General features: G+C 41.3%; 1 protein-coding gene across 1 annotated transcript; it reads left to right on the top strand.

Annotated features, from left to right (window-relative positions):
- Positions 1–98: 98 nt before the first annotated feature.
- On the top strand, positions 99–25513 carry stat4 (signal transducer and activator of transcription 4). The gene is given in 44 exon segments (XM_061088144.1): positions 99–161; positions 346–474; positions 1250–1385; positions 5506–5604; positions 6465–6557; positions 6648–6726; positions 6881–6966; positions 7108–7259; positions 7871–8029; positions 8341–8433; positions 8684–8743; positions 8897–8917; positions 9781–9874; positions 10069–10113; positions 10268–10351; positions 10432–10530; positions 11401–11536; positions 12065–12117; positions 12279–12373; positions 12771–12907; positions 13059–13250; positions 13677–13722; positions 13894–14048; positions 16147–16202; positions 16948–17072; positions 17589–17733; positions 17835–17930; positions 18379–18524; positions 18736–18888; positions 19009–19101; positions 19877–19936; positions 20030–20059; positions 20142–20232; positions 20321–20350; positions 21280–21363; positions 21456–21557; positions 22038–22173; positions 22889–22926; positions 23061–23137; positions 23297–23436; positions 24195–24371; positions 24538–24598; positions 24676–24733; positions 24979–25513. Coding segments are annotated over 43 exon segments (4269 nt in total). The 5' UTR covers positions 99–161; position 346; the 3' UTR covers positions 25108–25513.
- Positions 25514–26006: the final 493 nt, after the last annotated feature.

The raw sequence follows: 26006 nt of genomic DNA, 5'->3' as shown, positions 1-26006 counted from the left end.
AGTGTGTGTGTGTGTGCTCGTGAGGAACATGCCTACCTCAGAGTACAGCCCCCTGTATGTAAATGAGGTATTTTCCTGACTTGTTTAAAAACGAAAGTCAGAGTGAGAAACAAGAGCACATGGTGACTGAGTGACAGGAGGACTGCGCACCGACGTCTCAGGTAACAACTGCACTGAGTGATGGATATGAAAGAATGAATATGTCTCCTGATAGAAGAGAAGATAGATAATAGAGGACTGTGTGTGTGTGTGTGTGTGTGTGTGTGTGTGTGTGTGTGTGTGTGTGTGTGTGTGTGTGTGTGTGTGTGTGTGTGAGTGTGTGTGTGTGTGTCTGTGTGTGTGCAGCATGAGCCAGTGGAAGCAGATCCAGCAGCTGGAGATCAGACTCCTGGAACATGTGGATTATCTGTACGATGACAACTTCCCCATGGACATCCGACAGGGTCTGGCCAGCTGGATCGAGTCCCAGGACTGGTGAGTCCTATACTCTCTCTCTCTCTCTCTCTCTCTCTACCTCTACCTCTCTCTCTCTCTCTCTCTCTCTCTCTCTCAAGCGCACTTAACAAACTAAGAACCAACAACTTTGTGCATTTACTCAGTTGTAGAGAAGGAAACAGCATCTGTTAGAACTGTTTTGAAGAACAAAAGAACACAGGATTCCATTCACTGCTTTAATTTAACGCTGCTCGATATATGAGATCACATAAGGGTGTAACACCTGAAACTGGTCAATGACAGAGACGAGCGTCTGTCAGCCCACAACATGTCTGTCATCGCTGTAGTTTCCTGCAGACGTCGAGCGTCACCGCCAGCGACATTCTGAACCTGTTGTACTTTCCCTGTTGACACCAGTGACTCACTGGTGATCACAGTGGAGCGTTCAGCAGCTGAAGCAGCAGATATCGCCCTCAGATGCAGGAGATTAAATCAGGAGACTGAATAATGGACTGATGGACACAAAAGTCCAAATGAAATCATATTGTCTGTCAACACCTGGGACAACTTCACAAGTATATCACACATTGAGCACGTTTTGATTTTCCCTTTCACATCCTTTTGGTTTGTATCCTTAAAAACACCAGAGAACAAAATGGTTTCTGAGTTCGAGTGTATAGTTTAGTATTATCGGTATATAACCAAATGTTTTAAACCTGCCCAATGGCTGCTCAACCCTTCTCGCCCTTCACTTCAAGCTTTAGTAAGACGTCTCCTTCCATCGTCTCCTAAACATCGGCCTCTCTGTCCTCAGGGACACGGCGGCTAACGACGAGTCCATGGCGGCGGCGCAGTTCAGAAACCTGCTGTCCCAGATGGAGAGGGTGCGTTCAACGGAGCAGAACTTCCTGCAGAGGCACAACATGAAGATCATACAACAGCAGCTGCAGGTGGGTCACCCTTCGATTCTCACGTCTTCTAGCGTCCTGCAGCCCTCAGGTCCATCCTGAGCAGAGTTGTTAAAGGTCCAGTTTGGAAGAGTCAGGTGAAAGGATGTATTGGTAGAAATTTAATACAAAATAATCTTGTGTGTTTCATCTAAATTGTATGAGTTGTTGTTTTCTTTACCCCAGAATGGATCCGCAATATTTAAATACTTTATATATGAATATTTTCTATTTACATCAGGAGCGGATCCTCTCTATGGAGGCAGCCATGTTTTTTTACAGTAGCCCAAACTGGACAAACTAAACCTTTTGAGTTTTTATGACAGCTGAAGCTACTACAGGTTCTCTCTCATGTTCAGCTGCAACATGACACTTCACCACTAGAGGTCACTAAATTCTACACACTGACCCTTTAAAGTTGAATTACTACAAAAATACTTAAATTCTGCCGTTGCAAGTTGCACAACAGAATAATTAGTTTGACTCTAGGAATTTTACTGCACTTTCTATTTGACCTAATTGTCCCACTGGGGCAGCGTCAAAAACATGAAGAAAGTACGATTACTCATTTTGTTATTCGACAAGCCAACACAATACTTTCTAAATGACTAATAACTTCCACTCAGAGTCGTCTGTATGTCTAGAGAGAAAGCTGCAACAAAGAATAAACAACCGAGAGCTGAGAAAGGTCAAGACTGACGGAGAAAGATATGATATGAATATGAGCTTAGTGGATTATTTGACTATTCCAACTTGTATAAATGCAAAGCAAAGAAAAAGAACCTCCAATTTAAGAGATTTTGGTTTGGACATTGTTTATGTGTGGGAATAAAACTTTGACGCAGGCAAAAATAAATATTTAATTTAAACCCACTCTAGTATACGTCACAGATCGACTTGTGAGATTGTGGTTTGACATTATGGATTTCTTTGGGGTCGAAAGGCAGAATGCAAACACAAAGAAATGTTTCCTGTTCTGTCTTCGTCGGGGATGGAAAAGTGGACCAGAAACTACGTTGGCGTCAATCAATTAAAAGTCTCTGTAGCAAGGAGAAGTACCTTTGTGAACTGTTGTGTGTTTGCACTGGAGGTGACAGGGAAGTAGAATTGTGTCGGCTGTGTTTTCAGTTTGAGTGTGTTACTGCTTTTTATTATTTATGTGTTAGCACAGAGCGGGAGAGAGAGTGTTTACTGTCCAGTGGCTCAAAGGTAAAAACACGTGGGTAACTGCATGTCACCTTTTTACAAAAGTAAAGAAAGTCAATTCTTTAAAAGAATTAAACATTTATTACATAAAAATACAAATTGCTGTGCAGCTAACAAGCAGAAAGTCTTGGATAAATAACAGGAGTGTGTGTTTTTTAAATTGTTCAGTGCAGTTGAGCATTTGAAGGCATTGGCTACACAACAGGCGACAATACTGTGGGTTGGCCAAAGTCTCTCTTTGTCTCTTTCTCTGTAGACGTTGTTTTCTCATGGTGACAGGAGCTCATGAGAGCCGGGTCCTGGCGCCGTCACAGGATGTTCGGTCGAAGTGAGAGCGCTTTGAAAACCATCAGCACGCATTTGATTCTGGAAAAGACTTGAAACTTTACTGAACAAACCTGTACCACAGTTTCCTGTGTGTGTGTGTGTGTGTGCGCGCCAAAGTTAACACTTCTCAGAGGAAGTAGTCATTCTCGTGTGGTCGTGAAGGGTGTGTGTGTGTGTGTGTGGGTGTGTGTGCTGTTATCATTGTTATTGTTCTGATGTGTGAAGTTTGCATCATCAGCTTGTTCAACACAAGAGACATTTGAACAAACTTCAGTTGGTTGGTCTCATCATCCAGATTCAAGCAAGGGTCTTTCTACAGGGAACAAACATCTGTCGCTCTTATTTGTGTTTGACCGTCTCTGATCCTCATCAGAAACATGTGAGAACATTGAAAGTGATCTCCTGGATGTGTATTGCATTAACACCACTAGGGTAAGAGCAATGAAGATATCCCCAGAAAAAGTGTTGTGTCGATTGGGTAAACCAACCGATACAAAAAGAGAAGAGAGCTTGAGAAACGCCTGTTCTCTTGTCCCTGTGTTAAAGCTCCGGAGCAACTTCACAATTATTCCTCGTCTTTAGTGAGTCCTCCTAAGAACAGTTCTACAAGTTCTGCAGGTTCCCAACTTTTCCAGAATAAAAGTTCTGCTATTCAGCTGGATAGAAAGCATTACAGAAACAAAATGATCATGGTGGCTCTGCATTGAAGAACAAAAGAGGAAGTGATTCTATAGATGTTGTTGTCATGGTGGAGATCAGTACATGTCTGTGGAGTCAGTGGGTAGATTGGTAGACGGCCACAAGGGGAAACTTGAACAATCATTTGTTATTTTGTCTCATGGCCCAGATTATTCAGACAGAGTCATTTCTCAGTCGTTTGACCTTCACTCATCCTCATCAGATCTCCATCAGAAAAATCCAACTTCTGCATTGTGTCACTTACTTTCACACGGATGGGAGTTGCGTCAACACCCTTGTTGTAAGAGCACCAACGACATTCCTATAAAACGTTTAGCTGAGCAAGCAGGTCAGCGTGTGATGAGTAGCTTCACAGACATTAAACTGATCTGCAGCCAGGAAGGTGTTTGCTTGTTGCTGTGATGAAAGTGAGCGTGTAGGTGTGTTGGTGCTTCCTCAGTCGTCATTCTGCAGGAGCTGATGCTGATGCACGTCAGCTTAGTCAAAGCTGGAGGCGAGAATGAAAAGAAAGATTCCTCTTCCCACCAGCAGAATCTCATGCACATCGATAGAGTCATGTGATTAGAAGACGCTCTGGAGATTGACTGGGGGACAGTGTGGCTCCTCCATGTCTAGATGCATTCCACTGAGTGTTCACATGGTCACAGGATGAACTAGAACTATGGTATAATGTTTTCTGTGGCATCACCTCGATGGCAACATGGCTTTTAATGTATTTGTTTATGTGATCGGGACAGAGCACATAAATTAAGTAATGCTAAATTAAGCACAAGTAACAAATATCAGTATCCAGATAGGCAAATAGAAAAAAGGACAAATCTCTCCAGACCAAGTAGAAGTGCTCATAGTCCTGGTTTGCCACGAGCCTGTTTGAGAAGAGTAGGCCACTCCCTGATCGGAAGCAGAGGGCCTTTCCAACTTTCACTTCGCTTTTTAATGCGGTTGAATGCATCGCTGGAAAATGTGAAATCCAGTGTGTTTGGGAGTTTGACTCAAACCAGTGAAGACTAAAGGTGTCTCCGGCCTTGTCTGTCCCATGTGGTGCATTCTTACATGCTCACAATCTACTGCTGTGGATCTAAATCCTGTTCTGAAACACACATTTTTATTGATTATCAGGCTTATAACCATTGAAAAGAGTGTGAAGCTGATTCCGAACTCCAAGGATGCTCCAAAGCTTTTATTTTTAATATTTTTAAAGTCCTGAATGAATCCAAATGGTCTGTTATTAACTAGAGTCACACCCTTGAAATGTTCTCCAAGATTCAAACGCACGTTATGTTAACAGGCTCTGATGCATGAGGAGGAAGATCAGTGGTTATGCTCCAAGTATCTGTTCACACCTTGGATTACATATCCCTGATTTCCACTCACGTCCTTGAAGTTGTTATCCTTCCATCTGTGGCTCGTCCAGTTAAACCTCATTCCTTCGGTGATCCGACACATGAAAAGTACTTTCCCGTAAAAAGGTTCACCAGGAGAACTTGTGAAAACTCTTCCCTCCTCAGCAGGGACTTGGTTTTCTTTCACTTCTAAAAGGGTCGGCAGTTCGATCCCGGTCTCCACGATTTTTTGCTTTTTTTACCAAACCCCAAATTGCCCCTGAGAGTTGTGCACGTGTGATTGATCTGTGATAGAGCTCATTCATGATGCACTGTTTGTGTGTGAATGGGTGAATGGCAAAACTGTATTGTGCTTTGAGTGGTGATCAACTTCTGGAACTAGAAAAAGCACGATGTTGAAACCATTCACCACAACACCCAAACATTAATGAGAAAACATGTCCTTATATAACTGTGTCACTTCCTTCTTTCTTTATTTATCATCTCTTTGTCACCATGGTGTTTTTGTAACTTGAGTTATGTGTGCGCCTGTGTGTGTGTGTCCATAGATTAAATACACAACCAACCCCACTGTGATGGCCAGAGTGATCTCCACCTGCCTCAGGGAGGAGCGTCGGATCCTCTCCAGCGCTTGCATGCAGGAACAGGTTTGTCACACGACTCCCTCAGAGGGAAAGTCCCTGCTGCTGGTAAACCAGTCCTGCTACCAGGAAGACACATGAGCTAAATACTTTACACCCACACGTTCCCAGTCACCTCAATCAATTCCCAAGAACCTGTTGGGAGTGGAAAATTACTTAAGGTATTTTAAAGGGCTGCACGCACAACAGGATACAGTTGAAGCAAATAATGACCTCTTCTTCATACACAAAATATGAAACATACCTCCATACGTCTCCTGTGGTGTCATCCAAGCCTGGACATTCAAATTCGACTCAATGTCAATTACGTTATTTATGTTTTAAGCCTAAAGATCTACAAGTGAACGCAGCTCCAGAGAAGAATATCAGAAAACATTTAGGCTAAAAACAAGGTATAAAAGACGCCCTTTACGTTGGAAGATGTGGTCACAAGTTACTTCAACTGTAGTGGAAGCGTTTTGTGGACTCAAACACTTCATCCACTCCCTCCATCGGTATAGGAGTGAGTAGATAGTGAGTGAATTTACATTTTGGGGTGAACTATCCCTTTATCATTAGGCTACAGTGTTTGCATTTATCAAGCAGCTTCACTGGACCACTAAACGTTGGCAGACTCTCTCAGGACCGAGATTTAATTTAACGATTAATTCAACATCAACATCATGAAAATGTACTGACCAATTACTGATCAATTTGTTTTTGTATTTGATGTTTAAAACAACTGGAGTCGGCTAAAGTTTTTGTACTATTCTGTATCCAAGCATTACATAATGAAACTTGGAGGACTGATGTTGATCCGGTGTTTGACCTATATGTTTAAAAAAACACTATTTCTAAATTAATACCGAATGTGAATTCCTGAACAGGGTCCACTGGAGAAGTCCTTACAGAACTCCGTGGCCTTTGAGAGACAGACGAACCTGGACAACCGAGTCGGAATCATCAGAGGCAGCGTGCAGGTAACTGAGACTCAACTAAACTCCCAAACAGAGATATTATAATTTATTGTAAACCTTGAAAATAAAATAACTGCATGTGTCTTTGTCTAGATGATGGACCAGGCTGTGAAACACATCGAGGACATACAGGACGACTTCGACTTCCGTTACAAGACTCTCCAGTCTCGGGGTGAGGCCTCTTTTACGAAGTGCAGATAAACTGTGAAAAGAAGCTGGATGCTAAATATAAAACTGTGTTATTTCCTACTTGTGTGAACAAAAACAACTGCACAGTCTCAATGAGCTCTTGACTATATATTTGTGGTTTTGTGTTTGTGTGTCAGAATCGTCAGATAGAAACTCTGACGCGATGAAACAGGAAGTAATGAGACTTCAGGAAATGCTCAACACCCTCGACTTTAAAAGGAAGGTACGCATTTGTATTATCCTGCAAAGATCTGGTCTGTGAAGGCCAGGACTCACACAATGCCTCCAAACACACAAGTACAAACACAGACCCACGACATGATGTGATTGACTCTCCACAAACCATCTGCACCCCCCCTGTTAGGAGATCGTGTCTAAGATGGACGTGGTGGTGAAGGAGATCGATGACCTTATGACCTCTCAGCTCAACCCGGAGCTGCAGGACTGGAAGCGCAGGCAGCAGGTCGCCGCCATCGGGGGTCCGCAGCTCACCAGCCTGGACCAGCTGCAGAGCTGGTAATGACAATCCCTGAATGACCCGGAGTCTCAACTTTCATCTGCACTTCTTTACCTGCGTGTCAAACTCGTATCTGTACGAACATATACAGAATATATGGATATACGTTGTGTATCGTCCTCCAATCAAACCAAATACATTTAATTGAACCACTGAGGGGTGAACATGAAGAACCTGTAGGACACGTGTATTAATTATTGACCGTGCACTGTATAACATATATTCATTTACAGTCTGTTCATATCGACCTCAACTCAGGAAGATCAGAGTCCATATTCCATATTCATCTCAGCCAAGTTTCCTTGAAACTCTCACATGCTGTCACTCAAATAACTGCCGCTTATCACCTGGAGCTCAACGATGGATTTCCTCTGCTCATACTCCACCCGGTGTTCAAAGTACAACACTGCATGTGGTCTCTGTACTGCAGAACAGAATAAAGCAAACAGAGACGTTTTACAGTTTACAATCTGGGTCAAACTCTGCTCTGATGCTTGTTTCCTCCTTTCTTCCAACCTATTGTCCTGTATGAGGGTTTGTAATCATGACCTCTCTCTCTCTCTTCCACTCTCTTGTCCTCTCTCTCTTCCTCTCTCTCGTCCCCTCTCAGGTTGTCTCTGACGGCCCAGAGTCTCTTCCATGTCAAGCGTCAGCTGGACAAACTGGGGGAGCTGGTGGTGAAGGTCACGTACGAGAGCGACCCCATCCCGCTGCAGAAGCCTCAGCTGGAGGAGCGAGTGAAGTACCTCATCTACCACCTCATCAAGAGGTACTGTGCACGCCGAATGAAACACACAACCTCAGTAGGAACTAGGAATGTCTCTTTCTGACCGGGAGTGTGTCGGTTTCACAACTTCATATCTGTGCAGCCCTGTGTTCTGCACATTGCACACAAAGGGCTGAGAACACCAACATGTGCAGAGGTCACGACCTCCTCCTCCTTCACCTGCAGCAGCGGCAGCTGCAGCACATAGAAAGATGACAAACACAAACCACCGTGGTGTAAACATTCTCTCACACATGAGTGACACAAACATGAAGACACATGATTTCAAATGAGGTGCGTTTGTTTGTTCTCAGCTCCTTTGTGGTGGAGAAGCAGCCGTGCATGCCCACACATCCACAGAAACCCCTCATCATCAAGACGGGGGTGCAGTTCACCACCAAAGTCAGGTACAATCACGTGTTGTTGTGTTGTTGGTGTTTATAAATCATAACCCAGGATTCCTCGGGAATATTTCATGGATCTATAGGAGACCGATTTCTTTAAGTGTGTATTTTGGTGTACGCTACTGAGTGCCATTCTAGGTTAAATCATATTTGGATGTTTAATTTGATTATTTGTTATTACCTGGTGACAAATGTGTTGTATTGTTGATGGAGAACTTAATGAAACATTTATTGTCCTTCTGATTTCTCTCAGACTCCTGGTTAAACTCCCAGAAGTCGATTATCAGCTGAAAGTGAAAACCACATTTGACAAGTAAGATTTGTGACAACATAAAAGTTTCAACATACATAAGTCTATATAACCCTGAGTGATTATGTGTATATATAAGTGTAAGTCATATCCTGCAGATTTTCCTCTCAGTAATAATCTTGTTAATTGTGTGTTTTTGTACGTTTGGGTCTCCAGGGACCTCCCCCCCGGCAGAGTGTGAGTACACACAACCTCAAACCGGGACAATACTGATGATGTTTAATTTTAGCACAGAAAGAAGAAGTGAAACATAAAGATTTCAGTTTTTAAGGACAGTGACAAACCCTGTACTACACACGTGCAGTGAGTCGTGAGTCTGTTCTGAAGAAAGAACCACACACAAAGAACCACACACAGCAGGGGGGGGGGGGGGTTTGGTTAAGTGGTCGACTGTGAGGATGAAGTTGGTCGAAGGGGTTTCGTAGTTTCCCAAGAAACAACTCAGAAGAGCACGGCTTCTTTCTCAAGAATTTCTCTTTTATTGTTGTGATATTTTGACATTTTTCTCATTAAATTACAACTTAACTCTCCATCATTATGTCATTAATATTTATTTATTTCTTGAAAAACTAAATATCAACATTTTTGGCTTTTGTTCTTTAATTACTAGTTATTGGATATTTTGTGACTACACCCATAGATCTCATCGATATTACAGTAATCTGATGTTGTCACATTCCTGATTTTAGCAGCTACACTTCAATTGAGTAATATGTTAATTTATATGTTTAATGCCAAATCACAAGACATTATCTTAAGACACTTTACACTCTAAGGTCAAGTGGAGACGTGACAATACTGTTGAGAAAAACCCACAATGAGGAATCACTTTGTGACAGTGAAAGAAAAGTTTCAACAGGAAGAAACCTCCAATAGAACCACACTCAGTGGGGGAGTGTGTGTGTGTGTGTGTGTGTGTGTGTGTGTGTGTGTGTGTGTGTGTGTGTGTGTGTGTGTGTGTGTGACTTCAATAAATCAGTACAACCTGCTGCACTTGTGTTAAATCTGGCCTTTTGGACTTTACCCTCTTTACTTCTCAGAAGTCGGCAGTTTTTCATCCTGACCAACAACACTAAAGTGATGGATATTGAGGATTACTCCAACGGCTGCCTCTCTGTCGACTTCAGACACCTGGTAAGACAATTCACTGTTTGATTGAATTCATGGGTTTGTGTTATTTATTGTGAAGGATATAGCTTTCATACAGTATCAGTGAAATAAATAAAAACAGTAGAATTAATCAATTATCACATACATTTGGAATAAATACATAGTCAACAGTGATTTGTTGTATTGAAGCCACTTGACGATGAGTTTGTATCTTTCAGCAGTTAAAAGAGAAGAAATATATCAATGGCACAAAGGGGAGTGAGGTAAGAAATGTTCTATAAATTATAAAAAGTGTTGATCACAAACTGTTGTGTGCCATTACCTTTATTGTCTGATCCATAATTTTTTAAGTAGTTGCACCAGTTAGCTCCATCATCTGCATGTTCCTCATGCTGGTTTGTGGGGGGTGTTTTCCAGGGTCTTCTCTCGGTGACAGAAGAACTTCACTCCCTGAGTTTCGAGGCTTGCTTCACGGTGCAGGGCCTCACCATCGACCTGGAGGTCAGTGTCGATTTTTAATTTGTTGCTTGCTGTTGTAGCAGCAACTTGCTTATTGTGTTTTGTGAACTCGACTGTTTCAGACGTGCTCCCTGCCGCTGGTGGTCATCTCCAACGTGAGCCAGCTGCCCGGGGGCTGGGCCTCGGTCATGTGGTACAACCTGCTGACGCACGAGCCCAGGGTGAGCCCACACATTCTGACACGTGCTTTCAAATGTCCGTTGAAAGGTAGAAAATGCGACATTTATCAGTTGCCACTTTTTTGTGGCGAAGGTTTGTGGTTAGGGTTGCAAAGGGGCGGAAAGTTTCCGATAAATTTCCAGAAACTTTCCATGGGAATTTTGAAAAAAAAATAAAAAATAAGCAAATTAAACGCTGAGCAATAAAAACATCATTCAAAACTCTATTTTAAAGATGTGTGGAATGCAGCACACGCTGCATGTTGAGTTTCAACCCTCCACTGTGCATTCTTCCATCACATGCACAGATAATTCCCAGCATCCTGCACACCACAGCAGTTTCCAATTGGTTGGCTAACTATTTATATCTCTGGCATTGCATTAGTGTTTTTTCACAAACTTTTTTCTCATCTTATTCATTCTACATTCTATCTCATGTGTGGAGACATTTCACCCCATCCAATGTAGAAGGAAAGGCTGTGTACATTTGCAAATACTGTGCAAAGACCTATGTTAAGAATGACACAAAGATGCAGAAGCATATAGTCAAGTGCCCAAAGTTTCCTCAGGGCTCAAATCAGCCTATGACAAAACAAAATGTTTATATGTATGTCTGTATATGACAAGGTAAATACAGTTAGTATAAATTACCCACAACATTTCCAGTTTATTCCCGTATATTCCCGTATATTCCCGTTTATTCCTGTTAATTCCCGTATATTCCCGTTAATTCCTGTATATTCCTATGGAAAGTTTCCAACTTTGAATATTCCCGGAATTTTGCAACCCTATTTGTGGTACAGTTGAATTAAGTTGTGTTATACTTTGAGATGTAAAGTATAATCCTCCCCTCTCTTTTCTATCCACTCACAGAACTTGGCGTTCTTTGGGAACCCGCCTCGGGCCGGCTGGAGCCAGCTCTCTGAGGTCCTGAGCTGGCAGTTCTCCACCTTTGCCGGTCGCGGCCTCAACAAGGAACAGCTCAACATGCTGGGAGAAAAGCTTCTCGGTATGTTCACCCTTGAGTTGATTATAAAAAATAACAGAAACTTGAGTTCAGCAGGGTTTTCTTTGGGTACTACGGCTTCCCGGCTCTCCCCCTCTACCCCCAAAGGGAAAACGATATAGATAATGGATGGATGGATACAGCTACTTTAGCCCTCTCCCAGTTCCTCTCCCTTGGCCCTACCCCTAGATATAAGGTGTCTTTCACTGGGAGTGTCCTCCTCCAAACAGAGCCTTGATGGAGAGGGCTAGAAAATCTGACAAAATCTGACAAACAATATCAAATAACGTTATTTTGTAAACAACTGTTATCAACCTCTGACAACTGCAGGACAGACGGACAGTTTTCAATGTAACGTTATCCTGTCCATAGACACTTCTGAACCACTGGCTACTACCCCTACATCACATAGAGAAATGGAACAACACTGCCCCCTAGTGGTAGGGTTTAGGGGTGAATTGGGAAAGGGCCTTTTTGTGTTGTGTACCTTGATAAAGTCACGTAATGGTATTAACGTTATCTTTCATGTAGGTCAGCACGTCTCCTGCAATGACTATCACGTGTCCTGGTCAAAGTTCTCTAAGGTAACTATTGAATCACACAATCCCATTTGGTCTCAAATCAAATGTGCTTGTGCCATCTAGTGGTCAAATGAAAATATATAATATGTCCATAATGTGATGTTTTAAATGGCAAACGAGTGCTTCTCCTCTCTCTCCCTCTCCTTGTGTCGCGCGTCTTCAAGGAGAATATTTCAGGAAAGCCGTTCAGTTTTTGGATGTGGTTGGACTCCATCCTCGAGCTCATCAAGAAACACCTGCTGCCCGTTTGGAATGAGAAGTGAGTCGCTGACGATGACTCAGCAATCTTAACGACATTTTGTCATAGGATGTTAAGAGACGTAGCATAATGGGCCAGTGTGCTGTTCAGTCATATTGTGTCAAACTGTTTCAGCAGAAAGTCAGACCTGCAGAAGTAAACGCGTCGATTCATGCTTCCGAAAGGCAAAGATTATCAGAAACAACTATGCTCAAAGTTCACAAAGTGTTAAAATTGCAGCAACTATTACTTGTATTGACTTTTTTCTTTCTGATAAATGCTTTATTTGATTTGATAGACACCACTAGAGGTCACTAAATTCTACAGACTGAACCTTTAACCACAACTTGTCAGTAGAATGCTAAAATTCGATCCCAGGAAAAACGTACAGCTCAAAGATCTTTGTGTTTGTTTGCAGCTACATCATGGGTTTCGTGAGTAAAGAGACGGAGCGATCTCTGCTGAAGGACCGAGACCGAGGAACCTTCCTCCTACGCTTCAGTGAGAGCCACCTCGGAGGAATCACCTTCACCTGGGTGGAGCATAGTGACACAGGTAAGGTCTCTTTCAAATCTAACATTTCCACCAAGCCCTCTGTGTCAATAATCCCCACAAATGGGAATCCCGATCAAACACAGATAATAAAGAAGTATTGATTATTCCCCCAATGCTAAACCTTGCTAATGATGATACATTCTTGCAACAGGAGAAGTGAAGTTCAACTCTGTGGAGCCGTACACCAAGAACCGGCTCAGCGCTCTCCCGTTCGCCGACATCATCCGAGACTACAAAGTGATCTCTGAAGGGGTCGTCCCGGAGAACCCGCTCAAGTTCCTCTACCCGGACATCCCCAAGGACGAGGCCTTCGGGCGCCTGTACAACAGTCAGCCCAGCAAAGGCAAGAGCACACACACACACTTGTCTTCCTCTAGAGTTCAAGCTTTTCACAGCATGAATCCTGATTGGATTCAAGATTCAAGATTCAAGATTCAAGATTTTTATTGTCAAATGCACAGAGATAACACGAAGCAGTCGCTGGCTATGAAATACTTGAGTCACAGGCTCTCTTTAAGCAATGCTCAAGTTATTACAATCAAAAAAATAAAATAGAAATAGTATAAAATAGAATAAAATAGAATATCAAATATATTTATATACCTTTACAGATGAAGAGAAAAATAAAACAACCATAGTGCAATTTGTGCAGTAGTGCAAATATTCAAATATGCCAGGGTGCTGGTTTGGTGGAGTTATTGCAGTTCAGAGGAGTTTAAAAGTCTCATGGCCTTGGCTAACGTTTCTCATGTCATTGTTCAATTTTCAGTCCATCCATACATATCATCGACCCTGATCCCCATCTCTGAATTACGGTGAGTTGATTATTACCTCACATAATCACGTTGTACTGACTGATATTTATTTTTTATTGTAGTTTTACTGACATTGTGATGACAGGGCAACCCACAGCAAATGGATTTAATATGAATTTCTCCTGATGGGAGTCAGGCCTCTCACCTGTATGATTTACATTTTTATTCCAGCTCTCACACGAGCACCACGTCTCCTGCTTGCCTGTCTCCGGAGCCCCCGATGACTCCTGGAGAGTTTAACTTGCTCAACGATCAACTGTGCTTCGACATGGACTCGGTATGTTTGCATCACTTGGTTTCATAAAGGACCTTGTGGGCAATTTTTAGTTATTTTGGAAGTTCACGTTGAGCAAATACTGGAATGTTAACCATAAACCCGAGCTGTATATAATGTGTCTAATGTGACTCATCCTCATCTTCTCCTTTTGCTTTGCAGATGAGTTCCCCATACTCAGAGTGAAGCCACATTCCCACTAACCTGAAACCAGTCTCCCATCAACGTCGTGATGATCATGAAAAATAATCTTTTAGCTATCGATTAGTTCTATGAGGCTGTCGTTGTATATATGACAATTTAAAATTGTTCAGTTTAACTGCAATGTTGATATTAGCTTGCTCTTTTTTATCTCTGTATTACTTTGTTGTAATTGTTGCAGTGGATATTGTGTGGTAGTTACACAATCTTTTGATTTGACGTGTGTTGCAAACACAATTTACTTATCTGTTTGTGCATTCCTTCCTGGTTACTCCACCTGCCGCCTAACAACCATGAGGAGGAAACGTCAAGACATAACTTTCCCACTTAACTCTGTTGAGCTTTTACTTTTGAAGCAGCTGGAATTAAAAATGCCTTTGACTCACCTTCTCTTGATTTTCTTGCTCTGTCTGTTTTTCTGCCAAGAATCACGTGGTTCCTAGAGAGTGAGAATGTATGACGCAATCAAACAATGAGTCCCCGAGTCAAACAAGCTTCCTTGTCAATCCAGTTCCTCAGTTAGATTATAATCTTACTCTGATCTAAAAAGTTTAAATAACAGATTCCAAATGTACTTCTTTGTTAGAAACATATTTTGATGTGGTTTTTGGGGTGTTGTGTTGCACAAAACACTTTTAAACCTTTGAAACATGACAACAGGATCCATGGTATTACGTGACACTTGCTCACAGACACAGATTTTCACGCAAGGCCTGAAATGCATCTTCTAAAAGTTAGTGGGAATGTGAGTGAAGACGAATCTGCCATCGAGGAAATTCCACCCAGCTTTCATGAGGTCAAGTCTAAATTAGTATACAACCAAAACATTTTTGAATGATGAAGAAAAAAGGGAAGATTGTGGATAATGCTATTATAAGGGCATAATATTCACATTATTTCTAAATGTATATACTTGATAGGTACAAGGAACAGCTGAATATTATGGTCATCTTGTTGTTGGTGTTTCCAAATCCAAACATAAACCTGACGAGTGCTTCAACAATTTTCTACTTCAATTAAATCAAATCATATCAAATCAAATCAAATCAAATCAAATCAAATCAAATCAAATCAAAGTTTATTGTCAAATGCACCAAATAACTTAGCGTCATCAGAGCAGTGAAATTCTAATAACCTGGCAGGCAACATCTATGCATTAGACGGGCAACACAAGATACAAAAATAACATATAACATATAACATAGTACAACAATTTAAATTTAAATGAAGGGCTAGCAGCAGTTTACAGGGTGAAGGAGTGAGGAATATTAAATTAAATAATATGCATATATGTGTAATTAAAAAAAACAGCTAACACAATAATCACTGCGCAGGAATATAAGCACGGTCAAAGACTTGTGTTCTCTAGAATTGCCATAACTTCATTTATCTCACAATCACAGGAAGCGTATGATGACATTTAACCAATCAGAAACCAGGACTAACAGCCGTCATCGTTTGTCCTAATTAAGCATTAAAGGTTCAGTTTGTAGAGTTCGGAGAATCTGTGGTAGCTGCAGAACCTGTGGTAGCTTCAGAATCTGTGGTAGCTTCAGTCGTAATAAAAAGAAAAAAAGGTTTAGTTTGTTCAGTTTGGACGACTGTGCAAAACATGGCGGCCTCCGTAGAGAGGATCCGCTCCTGATGTAAATATAAAGTATTTAAATATAAACGGTCCATTCTAGGAAACAACAATTTTAGATAATTACACACTAGTGAAAGCACTTGGATTATTTAACATGAAATTCCTGCCAAAAGATCCCTTTCACCTAAATCTTACACACTGGACCTTCATAAATACTGATCCTTGTTTTTTGTGTGTGTCACTTTAACTTGACTCAGTCTGCAGCTCTGTTTCTCGGGAATCACGTGGTGTGTGGGTGTGGGCCAGAGTACAAATACAGGAATCAGGAAGAAACACCAACACACACACACTGAACACCACACAGGGAGATGATCCACCTCTGATTGTTACCCACTCATAATCTCCAGGGACAAGCACAAGGTAAGATGTTTTAATGTCTGTGTGGAAGAGAAGGCTCTGCTTTGTTATGGAAGTAGGATGTGTGTGTTTGTGTGTGTGAAATAGAAATATAATACACGGGGACAAGAACAAATGAATGGTGGTGTGTTATTGTTTTTTCATGAACTCTAATAATTCCTCTGAGGGGAAATGAAGGGAAACTGTGAGTCTCTATGTTTTGGAGCCGCCTGAAATCACACACATTTTAAAAGTTCATCATAGTTTTGATGCATCTATGAAGGTTAGTTAGCCATGTGTGTGGTAAGGCCCAAACTTTAAGGGAAGACCTACATGGCCAAAACATGTAGATCATGTATTATAAGACAATTTGAGATAACTTGGTTGAAAGTTTTTCTTAACTTAAATGTCCAGTGTGTAAGATTTAGGTGACAGGGATCTATATGTCTATGTCTAATCTATGTTTCTTGTATTAGCCCAGACTGGACAAACTAAACCTTATGAGTTTTTATGCAAACTGAAGGTTACCACAGGTTCTCTCTCATGTTTGGAAGGAGATTCAATTCTACAAATGGAACCTTTAAAAGGAACTTAGTATAAATATGTTTCCAAACTCAAATGCAATAATCTTCAATGAGGTAGTTTTCACCTCTGTCCCTATGACAGAGTGTAAATGTGATGTGATTGAGAGAAGGCCTGTGATGTGTCCACATGTCCTCAGTGATGGTCAGTGAGCTGCATGGTCACTGTTTGTGTTGGCTTCTTGCAGATGTCCCAGTGGCAGCAGCTGCTCACGCTCAGCTCACTCCAGAGCCGCTTGACTCAACTGTACGAGGGGAAATTCCCCCGACACATCCGCCACTCCCTCTGCTGCTGCATCGAGAGCCAGGACTGGTGAGAGCGACTCAGTGAAACTCACAGAACACAGATTCTACTGATGCCCAGATGATGCATTTTCATACAAACCCTGAAACACAGCATGATTTTCAGAATAAAAGCATCACCTCCCCTGGACCGTATTGCACATTTCTAATGAAAACACAGACTCTCATGCTAAATTAACTGGACTGGCCCCAGAATGATATGGTTTATAATTGCACAAGATATTAATTGATATTCTTTACATCTTTGAGGACAATGTACACACATCAACATATATAGAGTATTGAGGAAAAGACAAGGAAAAAAAGTTAAAAAAAATGTAATAAAAGATAATTAATGTTACAAATCCACTCGGGTGAAGGCGGAGCTCCCCCTCCTGTTTGACCTTGATGTAGTTGTCTGACAGGCTGATTCCATTCCATCCGTAGTTATAGACACTACCCCTCACCTTATTGTTATACTTATCTTCTCATTCAGCACATGCAGAACCCTTTATCTAAACTAGATCTTTCTGTTGCTTTGCTTCAGGGATTCAGCGGCTGTGGATGAACACAAAGCAGCCGCGTGTTTCCGTGAACTCCTGCAGGTTTTGGAACAGCAGTGGAACCTCTTTGCTCAGGAGGGAAACATCTTGCACGGCCCTGATTTTCCAGGGATGAAGGTCTACTTGCTGGTAGGAGAGAAATCCTCTATCGCTGCTACATTTAGGATGATTTATGATATTGAGAGGATTGACACAACTTTTCCATTTTGGGTTTGTTCGTTATGATTCAGGCACAATTTAAAGATGAGCCACTGAACCTGGCGAGAATCCTCTCTGAATGTCTGCGAGAGGAAAAGAACATCCTGGCTTCCGCTTCTCAACAACAGGTAAAAGAATAGAATGGCTCTTGTACAGAGCAAACCTCCACCCGGGCCAGACAGTCCCCTGGAATTCAATCAAGCTGATCTATCAATGCCTTAAATATGCCTGATTGTTGTTAAATCTAGATCTGCAAGTTATTCCCTTGGAGAACGGTGAAATTGTTGAAAACCACAACATCTCAGAATGTTTAAGAAACGATAAAAGAACAGGTATACTGTAGATGCAGGTTTGAGTTATTGTCATTGACGCGGCACAAATGTATATGAATGAAGGATTTATTATATTTTTATTAAGGTACAAACTGTAAAAAATGACTTGTTCACAGTCAAACTTGTATCAAAACCCCCTAAATGATCACTGTAAGCATATGATTTAATCACTATAAATCCACTGTAAAACTCTTTTATAGAAAATACAGAACATTACTCAATAATGTTTCCTGTTTCTTTGCAGCTTCTGGAAATAGTGAACGCTTTAAAATGGGCGGAGCAGACGGTGGCAGCTCTCACTGAGGTCGAGCTGCCGGAGTGGAAGCGCCGGCAGCAGATGTCCTGTATTGGAAGTCCGGTCGACACCAGTCTGGACCAGCTCCAGAAGAGGTGAGCCCCCCCCCCCCCTACCCTCCCACCCAAGCAGTGCTCTGACCTCTTCACATTTGATATCTCACATTGACTCGGATACTTTGTGTTTAGCATCTTTCTGTTCCGACCATAACACTTCATTGTTGATGACAGACGTGTTCTCTCTCCCTCTATGTGTGTGTGTGTGTGTGTGTGTGTGTGTGTGTTTGTGTGCTTTTTTTATGTGCAGGTTCACCACTGTGGCAGAGGTGCTGCTTAAGGTTCGCCAGCAGCTGCAGAAACTACAAGAACACAACAAGAAGCACAACGGCACAGAAGCCTCCAGCGTCCTGGGAACACACGAGGAACTGGCACTGTCACTGCTCACATCACTTCTCTCAAAGTGAGACACGGCATCAGGACTCGTCTAGATTATAAACACACACACACACACACACACACAAACACACACACACACACTTTAAACATTGTTGACATGTGCCGTGGTGCTCTTGTGTTACAGCGCTCTAGTGGTGGAGAAACAACCTGTCATGACGAACTCAGCACATCGACCTCTGATAGTCAAGACTGGAGTCAAGTTCTCAGCCACAGTTCGGTGAGGACACACCTGCATATGTTTTATATTTGAATTAAATATTCTCCTCTGTGGAGCGATTTCACATTGAGTTTATAGGAAATTGGATTTACTTTTTTAAGCTTTATATCGTAATGTTGATTTCTAAAGTCACTGTAGTTTTTATCTCTTTTCAGAGTCAAAAAGTCTGTGAGCTTTAAACATGTTATTGTAATAGTTGTGTGCTTTTGTAGTTACTTTTTCTCTTTGCAGCTGAATCTACACACTTGTTACACACAGAGTAGTCAAGTAACAAAGTACAAATACTTTGTTACCTTACTTAAGTAGACATTTTGGGTATCTATACTTTTCTGAGGATTTATTTTTCAGACGACTTTTTACTTCTACTCCTTACATTTTCACGCAAATATTGGTACTTTCTACTCCTTACATTTTAAAAATAGCCTTGTTACTCCTTGTTGTTTGGGTGCCATGGTCGACCAGAGTCGAATCAAGATTATAATAATTCTGCACTGTTAATACTTATTGGCAACTAGTTATCATGTCTTCCGCTCCATGAAAAGCATGTTCATGCTCAGTAGTACACATATGGTACTTTAATGTACTTGTGTTGTAATAAAATGTGATCATTTTCAATGGGCATATATGCAGCTGAAACAGGTAGCCTAGTGCATCCCACATTTTTCAACATCAAAAGGTGTATGAAGTGGTATATTCAGTGTTATTTTGGGGTTATTAAGGGGGAGATCACTGATTGAGAGAATAATTGTGATTTAAGAACTGATTTTCTTCTCAGGTTCTTGGCAAACCTCCCTGAGTTCAAGGACCGGCTCACAGTCAAAGCTGTGTTTGACAAGTGAGTCAAAGATCCAGTTTAAACTTGAGCTTGTTGTATTGGATTTTCCTTTTGAGTGACATGGTTTCTTTGTTTCTCTCGTGAAAAATCAAGGGACATCGAAGAAATCTTGACCATCAATCGGTAAGTTAAAGCTACCGAAAACGCTGATCTATATAAATACTCTCATTCCTGGAACACTGATTCATCCCCATACGTTTTGCAGGCTCCGTCAGTTTCGTTTCCTCAGTGACGTCAGTAAGACTTTGGATGTAGAGGAACCTGCTGGAGACTTTAGGGCAGAATTTGCTGACATGGTATGAAATATTACACTTTGTATTTATGAACAACACACGTACGTGGTTATTGTACGTTAAATAATCTAGTTTTTTCCTACATTTTCAGGAAATCCAGGAAAGCAAAGGAAAACGTAAGGTAAGAGGAGACATTCATATTCATAACTTATATAAAAATCACTTTCTTATAAAGCCTATTTCAACATAAAGTACAAAGTGCTTGATATGAATAAAACCAGTGAGCTTTCACCGTATCACCGTATTTAAATACTTTGTTTTAATGTTGCCAGTAAATTTTCCTGAGAATTTTGAAACAACCTTGGAATATTCACTTTGAAATAAGTTGAGAGGGTGAATGCTCACTCTTCTTCATCTCCGGTGTTTCTCTGTGTGAACTGTGCTGCATCAGTTTTGAAGGTTTTGACTTTGTTTTCTTACAAAGCTTCTTTGCTTACAAATCCTTATAGTGCCAGATTCTTTTACGTTCTTATACATCACCCATCTCCTGGAGACATGGGGGCTGATTTGTGTATAAAACTTTACATTTTTGCTCTCCCGGATGGTGGCCATCTTGGATTTTGGGGTCAACAGGATGTCTTAATGTCAAAATGATGTCAGAATCACAATCCTTATGGTCAATTTACCACAAAAAATGTGTATTCATACATTATTCTAGGTTCTCTGGTTAAAAAGTTAATTTGTGTATCAAAAATTACGTTTTCGCTCTACCAGATGGTGGCCATCTTGGATTTCGGGGTCAAGATGATTACTAAATGGCAAAATTATGTCAGAATCACAATCCTTATGGTCAATTTACCACAAAAAAGTGTATTCATATATTATTCTAGGTGCTCTGGTAAAAAAGTAACTTTTACAAGATGGTGCCGGCTGCCATTTTTGATTCGGCCCTCTAGCGACAAATGCCGACATTTTTGCGAGGGACATGGGGGCTAAATTTTTTATAAATGGTGTATAGATGTCAAATCAGTCGTCAAAACATATTAGCCAGAGAATGGTCACTGAATTGAGGTTCCTGACCCTTCTAATGTGCTGTTCTTCCTTTATCAGAGTCGAGTGATAGTGACGGAGGAACTCCACCTCGTTAAGTTTGTGACCGAGTTGCAGTTCGATGGACTCAGGTGTAGCATCGAGGTGAGTGGACATGAACTTTTATTAACAGCAGTTTCATTTCCCACTTCGGTGAAGCACTGGGAATGTAATGTCCTCCTCTGGTGCGGCTCCAGGCCAGCTCGCTGCCGGTGGTGGTCGTCTCCAGCAGTAATCAGGTGTCGGCTGCCTGGGCCTCGGTCCTGTGGTCCAGCATGTCGTCCAGCAGCGAACCGAGGGTAACGCCACTTCACCTCAACACAGCATATACACAATATCAGGACGTGTGGCTGCAGCCATAAAGGTTCAGTGTGTAGAAGTCAGTGACATCTAGTGGTGAAGTTCTGAAACCTGTGGCAGCCGCCTGTTGTCTTAAAAACTCAAAAGAAGTTTAATTTGTCCAGTTTGGGCTACTGTAAAAAACATGGCAGCCTCCGTAGAGAGGACCCGATATAAATATAAAGTATTAAATATGAAGAAAACAACGATTTAGATGAAACACAATAGGATTATATTATGTATAATTTCTCTTTTCACTTAAATCGTACACACTGAACCTTTACGACACATCCATACTTCACCAAACACTCGTAATAACGTTTGTTTTCTTGTGCACTTCATTGTTTAGTGTTGTCCTTCATTCCTTGAATCATATTTGCACAAAAGTGACAAATCCTCGCCACAAAAACGGTGTCAAATCTCTCATTTTTGTTCTTCAGAACCTGTTGTTGTTCGTGGAGCCCCCCCCCCTGGCCTGGCAGCAGCTGTCCCAGGTGCTGAGCTGGCAGTTCTTGTCCGTTGGCCAACGAGGACTCGATGAAGACCAGCTCTCGATGCTCCGGGACAGAATCGTGGGTGAGTTCCTGGCGGCCCCCCCCCCCCCCCCGAACCAAGCCACTGTCCTGTGGGATCCTGCAAACTGGAGTTCAGCCTGTGCTCATCTGAATCGACTTTTAGAGCAAATTTAATTAGAAATATACTCGTAGCCATTGGATTTCAGACATGCTCTTCTGGAAATATTCCTCAAATTTACCAGAGGAGCTGGAAAAAAGCAAAATGTCCAAATAAGACACATTCCAGAATTTTGGGGGTTTGGATGTTTGGAAAGAGACAGACAGTTGTACCCATAGATTTAAATATAAAGAATAGATGTCTCGTCTGCGTTGCCGGCCAACGGAGACGAACGTTCGCACATGGCGGCCATCTTGCCAGAGGTTGCTCGCTCACCCATAACATTGTGTTGGTAGTGGTAAATAACCATAACTTTCTCAATTTTCAACGGATTTTTAAACGGTATGGTTTGTTATAAACGACAGAGATGTAGATATGACACTGCATACTTATGAATAATTATGTTATTTTCTAAAAAAAATTAATAATTTATGCAGTGTCATTACTACAACTCTGACGTTTAGAACAAACCAGACCGTTTAAAAATCAGTCATTAATCTGTCAGTGGATATTCCCAATAAAACCAGTCTGTGATAATTTATTAATTTCCTAGATATGGTTCTTGTGCTCATTCCCTGTAAAGATACATTTTTATTAACGTAAATGTCTTTCTCCTCAGATGATCCTGAAGGTCTCGTTCATTGGGGAAAATTCAAGGTGAGAGTTAAACAAGGTCTGTGTGTGTGTGTGTGTGTGTGTGTGTGTGTGTGTGTGTGTGTGTGTGTGTGTGTGTGTGTGTGTGTGTGTTAATATGCTCTTTACATGTTGCCTTTTGCTTTCCTGCTTGTCAGAATGAAACCACCTGGATTTGGATCGATGGAATCCTGAATTTGATCAAGGAAAAACTGGCGGCTCTTTGGCGTGACGGGTAACACACACACATTTCTTAAAGCATGTCTGTAAAGTGTCATCGTGTATAATCACATCATCCTCAGATAATAACCACGTGGATGAGGAGATTTTGGTTCAGGTCACTTTGCTTCTCAGTTGACAAACCTGTTGTCACATTGTGTTGTGATGGTTTCAGGCGCATCATGGGCTTCGTGAGCAGGAAGAGAACAAACAACCTGCTGCGGGCGAAGCAGAGCGGCACCTTTCTGCTCCGCTTCAGCGAGAGCAACAAAGAAGGAGCCATCACGTTCAGCTGGGTCGAGCACGCCAACGCTGGTAACAATCGGCAACAATCAATCTTTTACTCAGTTCTTATTGGCAGTTTGTGTCGTGTCCGATTAAAAAACAAACATCCAGACATATTTTCATGTCCATTTCAGTCGTTTCACATCTGATTTCTGAGCTGCACGACTCATTTTTAAATCCTTTTAAATTTCTGTTGTTCATTCTCACTGTAACTGTGTAAAATGGCAAAACACACAGTAAAAGTTAAACCAGGACATGTAAACTGGATGCACCATAGGAACAGAAATCATAAGACGCCAGGCGGGTCGAGCTGTGGCAGCGTCAGACTCTTATCCCGCACCCACGCCTCAATTTTGTGTTACATTAACACACATAACAGTATATTGCATATTGCACATCCACATCTCTCTCCTGTTTTGCATTTTACTTTTTATTTAACTTTTTATATCTTGTATATATCTGTTTTTGCATTTTACTCTTTATTTAACTTTTTATATCTTGTATATATTTTTGTTTTGTTTTATATACAGTTATTACTTTCTTATGTGAAGTACTTATTGTGTTTTTATGCTTTATGTTAAATGTATGCACCTATTTACCGAAGAACAGCACATATAGTCAAGGCAGCAATACAATTTATGAAATTAATTGTAAAATTTGCTTGAGTGGACGCAGAGAAAAAACCCAGATCTGCTGATGCTCTACTGATGCTCTACTAACGACATGCTCACACCCAAACATCTATAGAAAACAATTTAAAACGGATTGTGTGTTTGCTTCCTCATCAGAGACCCACATGCATGCGGTAGATCCCTACACCAAGGAGGATCTGTCCAAAATGTCCGTGCGAGACTCTATTAACTTCTACACTCTGAAAGGGGAGGGGAACACCACCAGGAATCCGCTGCTCTATCTGTATCCGGACATCCCCAGAGACGAAGTCTTCGGACCCGACTACAGCACCGGTATCGTCTCTTACTTGAATCTCACCCTCACAATCTGAACATGTTATTCCACCAAGTGTCTTATTCAATGACAAATGGAGCTTGAACGTTGACGTTGTAAAGTCAGTGGAATCCAAACAATCGTTGTCGTGAACGTGATCTAATTTCTAATCGTCTGTTTCTGCAGAAAAGTTGGTCCCTAAAAACCCGGGCGGATATATCAGCAGAACATTCGTCCCCACCTCACTGTAAGTCATCAGTTATTTGTCCATTCTGTTGTGTTTCCTGCTGTACAGTACAAATGCAATGTGTTTTTCACCTGCAGCTTTCTGACACCACCTTCATCTCCGCCGCTGCACATGGAAGTCGACCCAATCACCAGCGTGAGTTTTACTGTAACACTTTATAGCTGCTGGTCTCATTTACGCAAAAATACACTTTGTGGCTCTTTAGCTTCATCATCACGTGTGCTGGTTGGTGATGGACAGGCCGGGTACAGAGGGGTTATTATGAGATATGGGTATCCCCCATTTCAGTCATCACAGATTTTTTCAAATATGAAATCGGTCAGATTTTCTTTTCTCAGACTTTGACTCTGCAGTTAATGTAAATATTGTTTTTCCTGCAGCCAGAGGAACATCGGCGGGCTCAGGAACTCTTTGATCATCAACTAGATGTTTTTGGATCTCCTGTCTGGTCTCCTCAAGCTCCTCCCTCCACTGAGATCAACTTCTATGATACAGGTTTACACTTCTGAAAAGCGGCTGGCGTCCAGAGGCCAAAAGTTATTTTTTGCTACACAATGATTTTATTCATCAACATCAAGGAGTGGAGCTGTAAATATAGATTTGATTCTACTCGTGCAATGACCAAAGTGTGAAGTTCGAGCATTTTAATGTTTATATACATACAAAAGTAAATGCTGATAACTTTATTAACTGGGCGGCTTAAAGATCTTGGTAAATGGTAAATGTATATAACGCTGAATGATACGATGCTGGCTAATGTACTTTTTTATGTTGAATATTTGCACCAACTTTCCCTATCTCTCAGGTTTCTGAAGCTGTTGAGCAAATCATGATGATGATGTCAAATGATGATGCTGTACTACTGACGTTTATTACTTTTGTTTATTAAAATAAATAATAAATATTTGATTGAAACCTATTCTCAAAAGTAGTATTCCTCGTCGGCACTGAACCAATAGTTACAATTTTATTTATGGACAAAAACATTCAGCGGTCTTGTGTCTCAGCTGCTTGTTTAAAAAGCATTTCCATGCTAAAAAAAGACTCGGCGATAATATAGAGAGGAAACATTTATTTAAAAAGGTCTGCATATCATTTTACATCTACTGAAATCAGTATTCACTGGTTAACCTGTTGATTGTAATCAGTTGTGTAACTGACACACACACACGCACACACCATGAATCATAGTGAGCAGCAGCTTCCTGTTAAAATGAAACCCTGTTTTTATCTAGACACATTAACAGCTGATCTAATAAATAGGATTGACCTGACCCCTGACCTCAACAGCAATTAAAACACAAACCAGAATTATGAGTGAGAGTCTAGAAGTCGTCTTTCTGAACTAAACCTGTATGAATGTATGTTAAGAATACAGGCTACTTTTCCTATGTCCTCAGTCATAACA

This window comes from Limanda limanda, chromosome 16 (assembly GCF_963576545.1).
Source record: "Limanda limanda chromosome 16, fLimLim1.1, whole genome shotgun sequence".
In the NCBI taxonomy this organism is placed as follows: Eukaryota; Metazoa; Chordata; class Actinopteri; order Pleuronectiformes; family Pleuronectidae; genus Limanda; species Limanda limanda.
The sequence above is the reverse complement of the archived record's forward strand: the minus strand, read 5'-3'. Positions and strand labels throughout refer to the sequence as shown.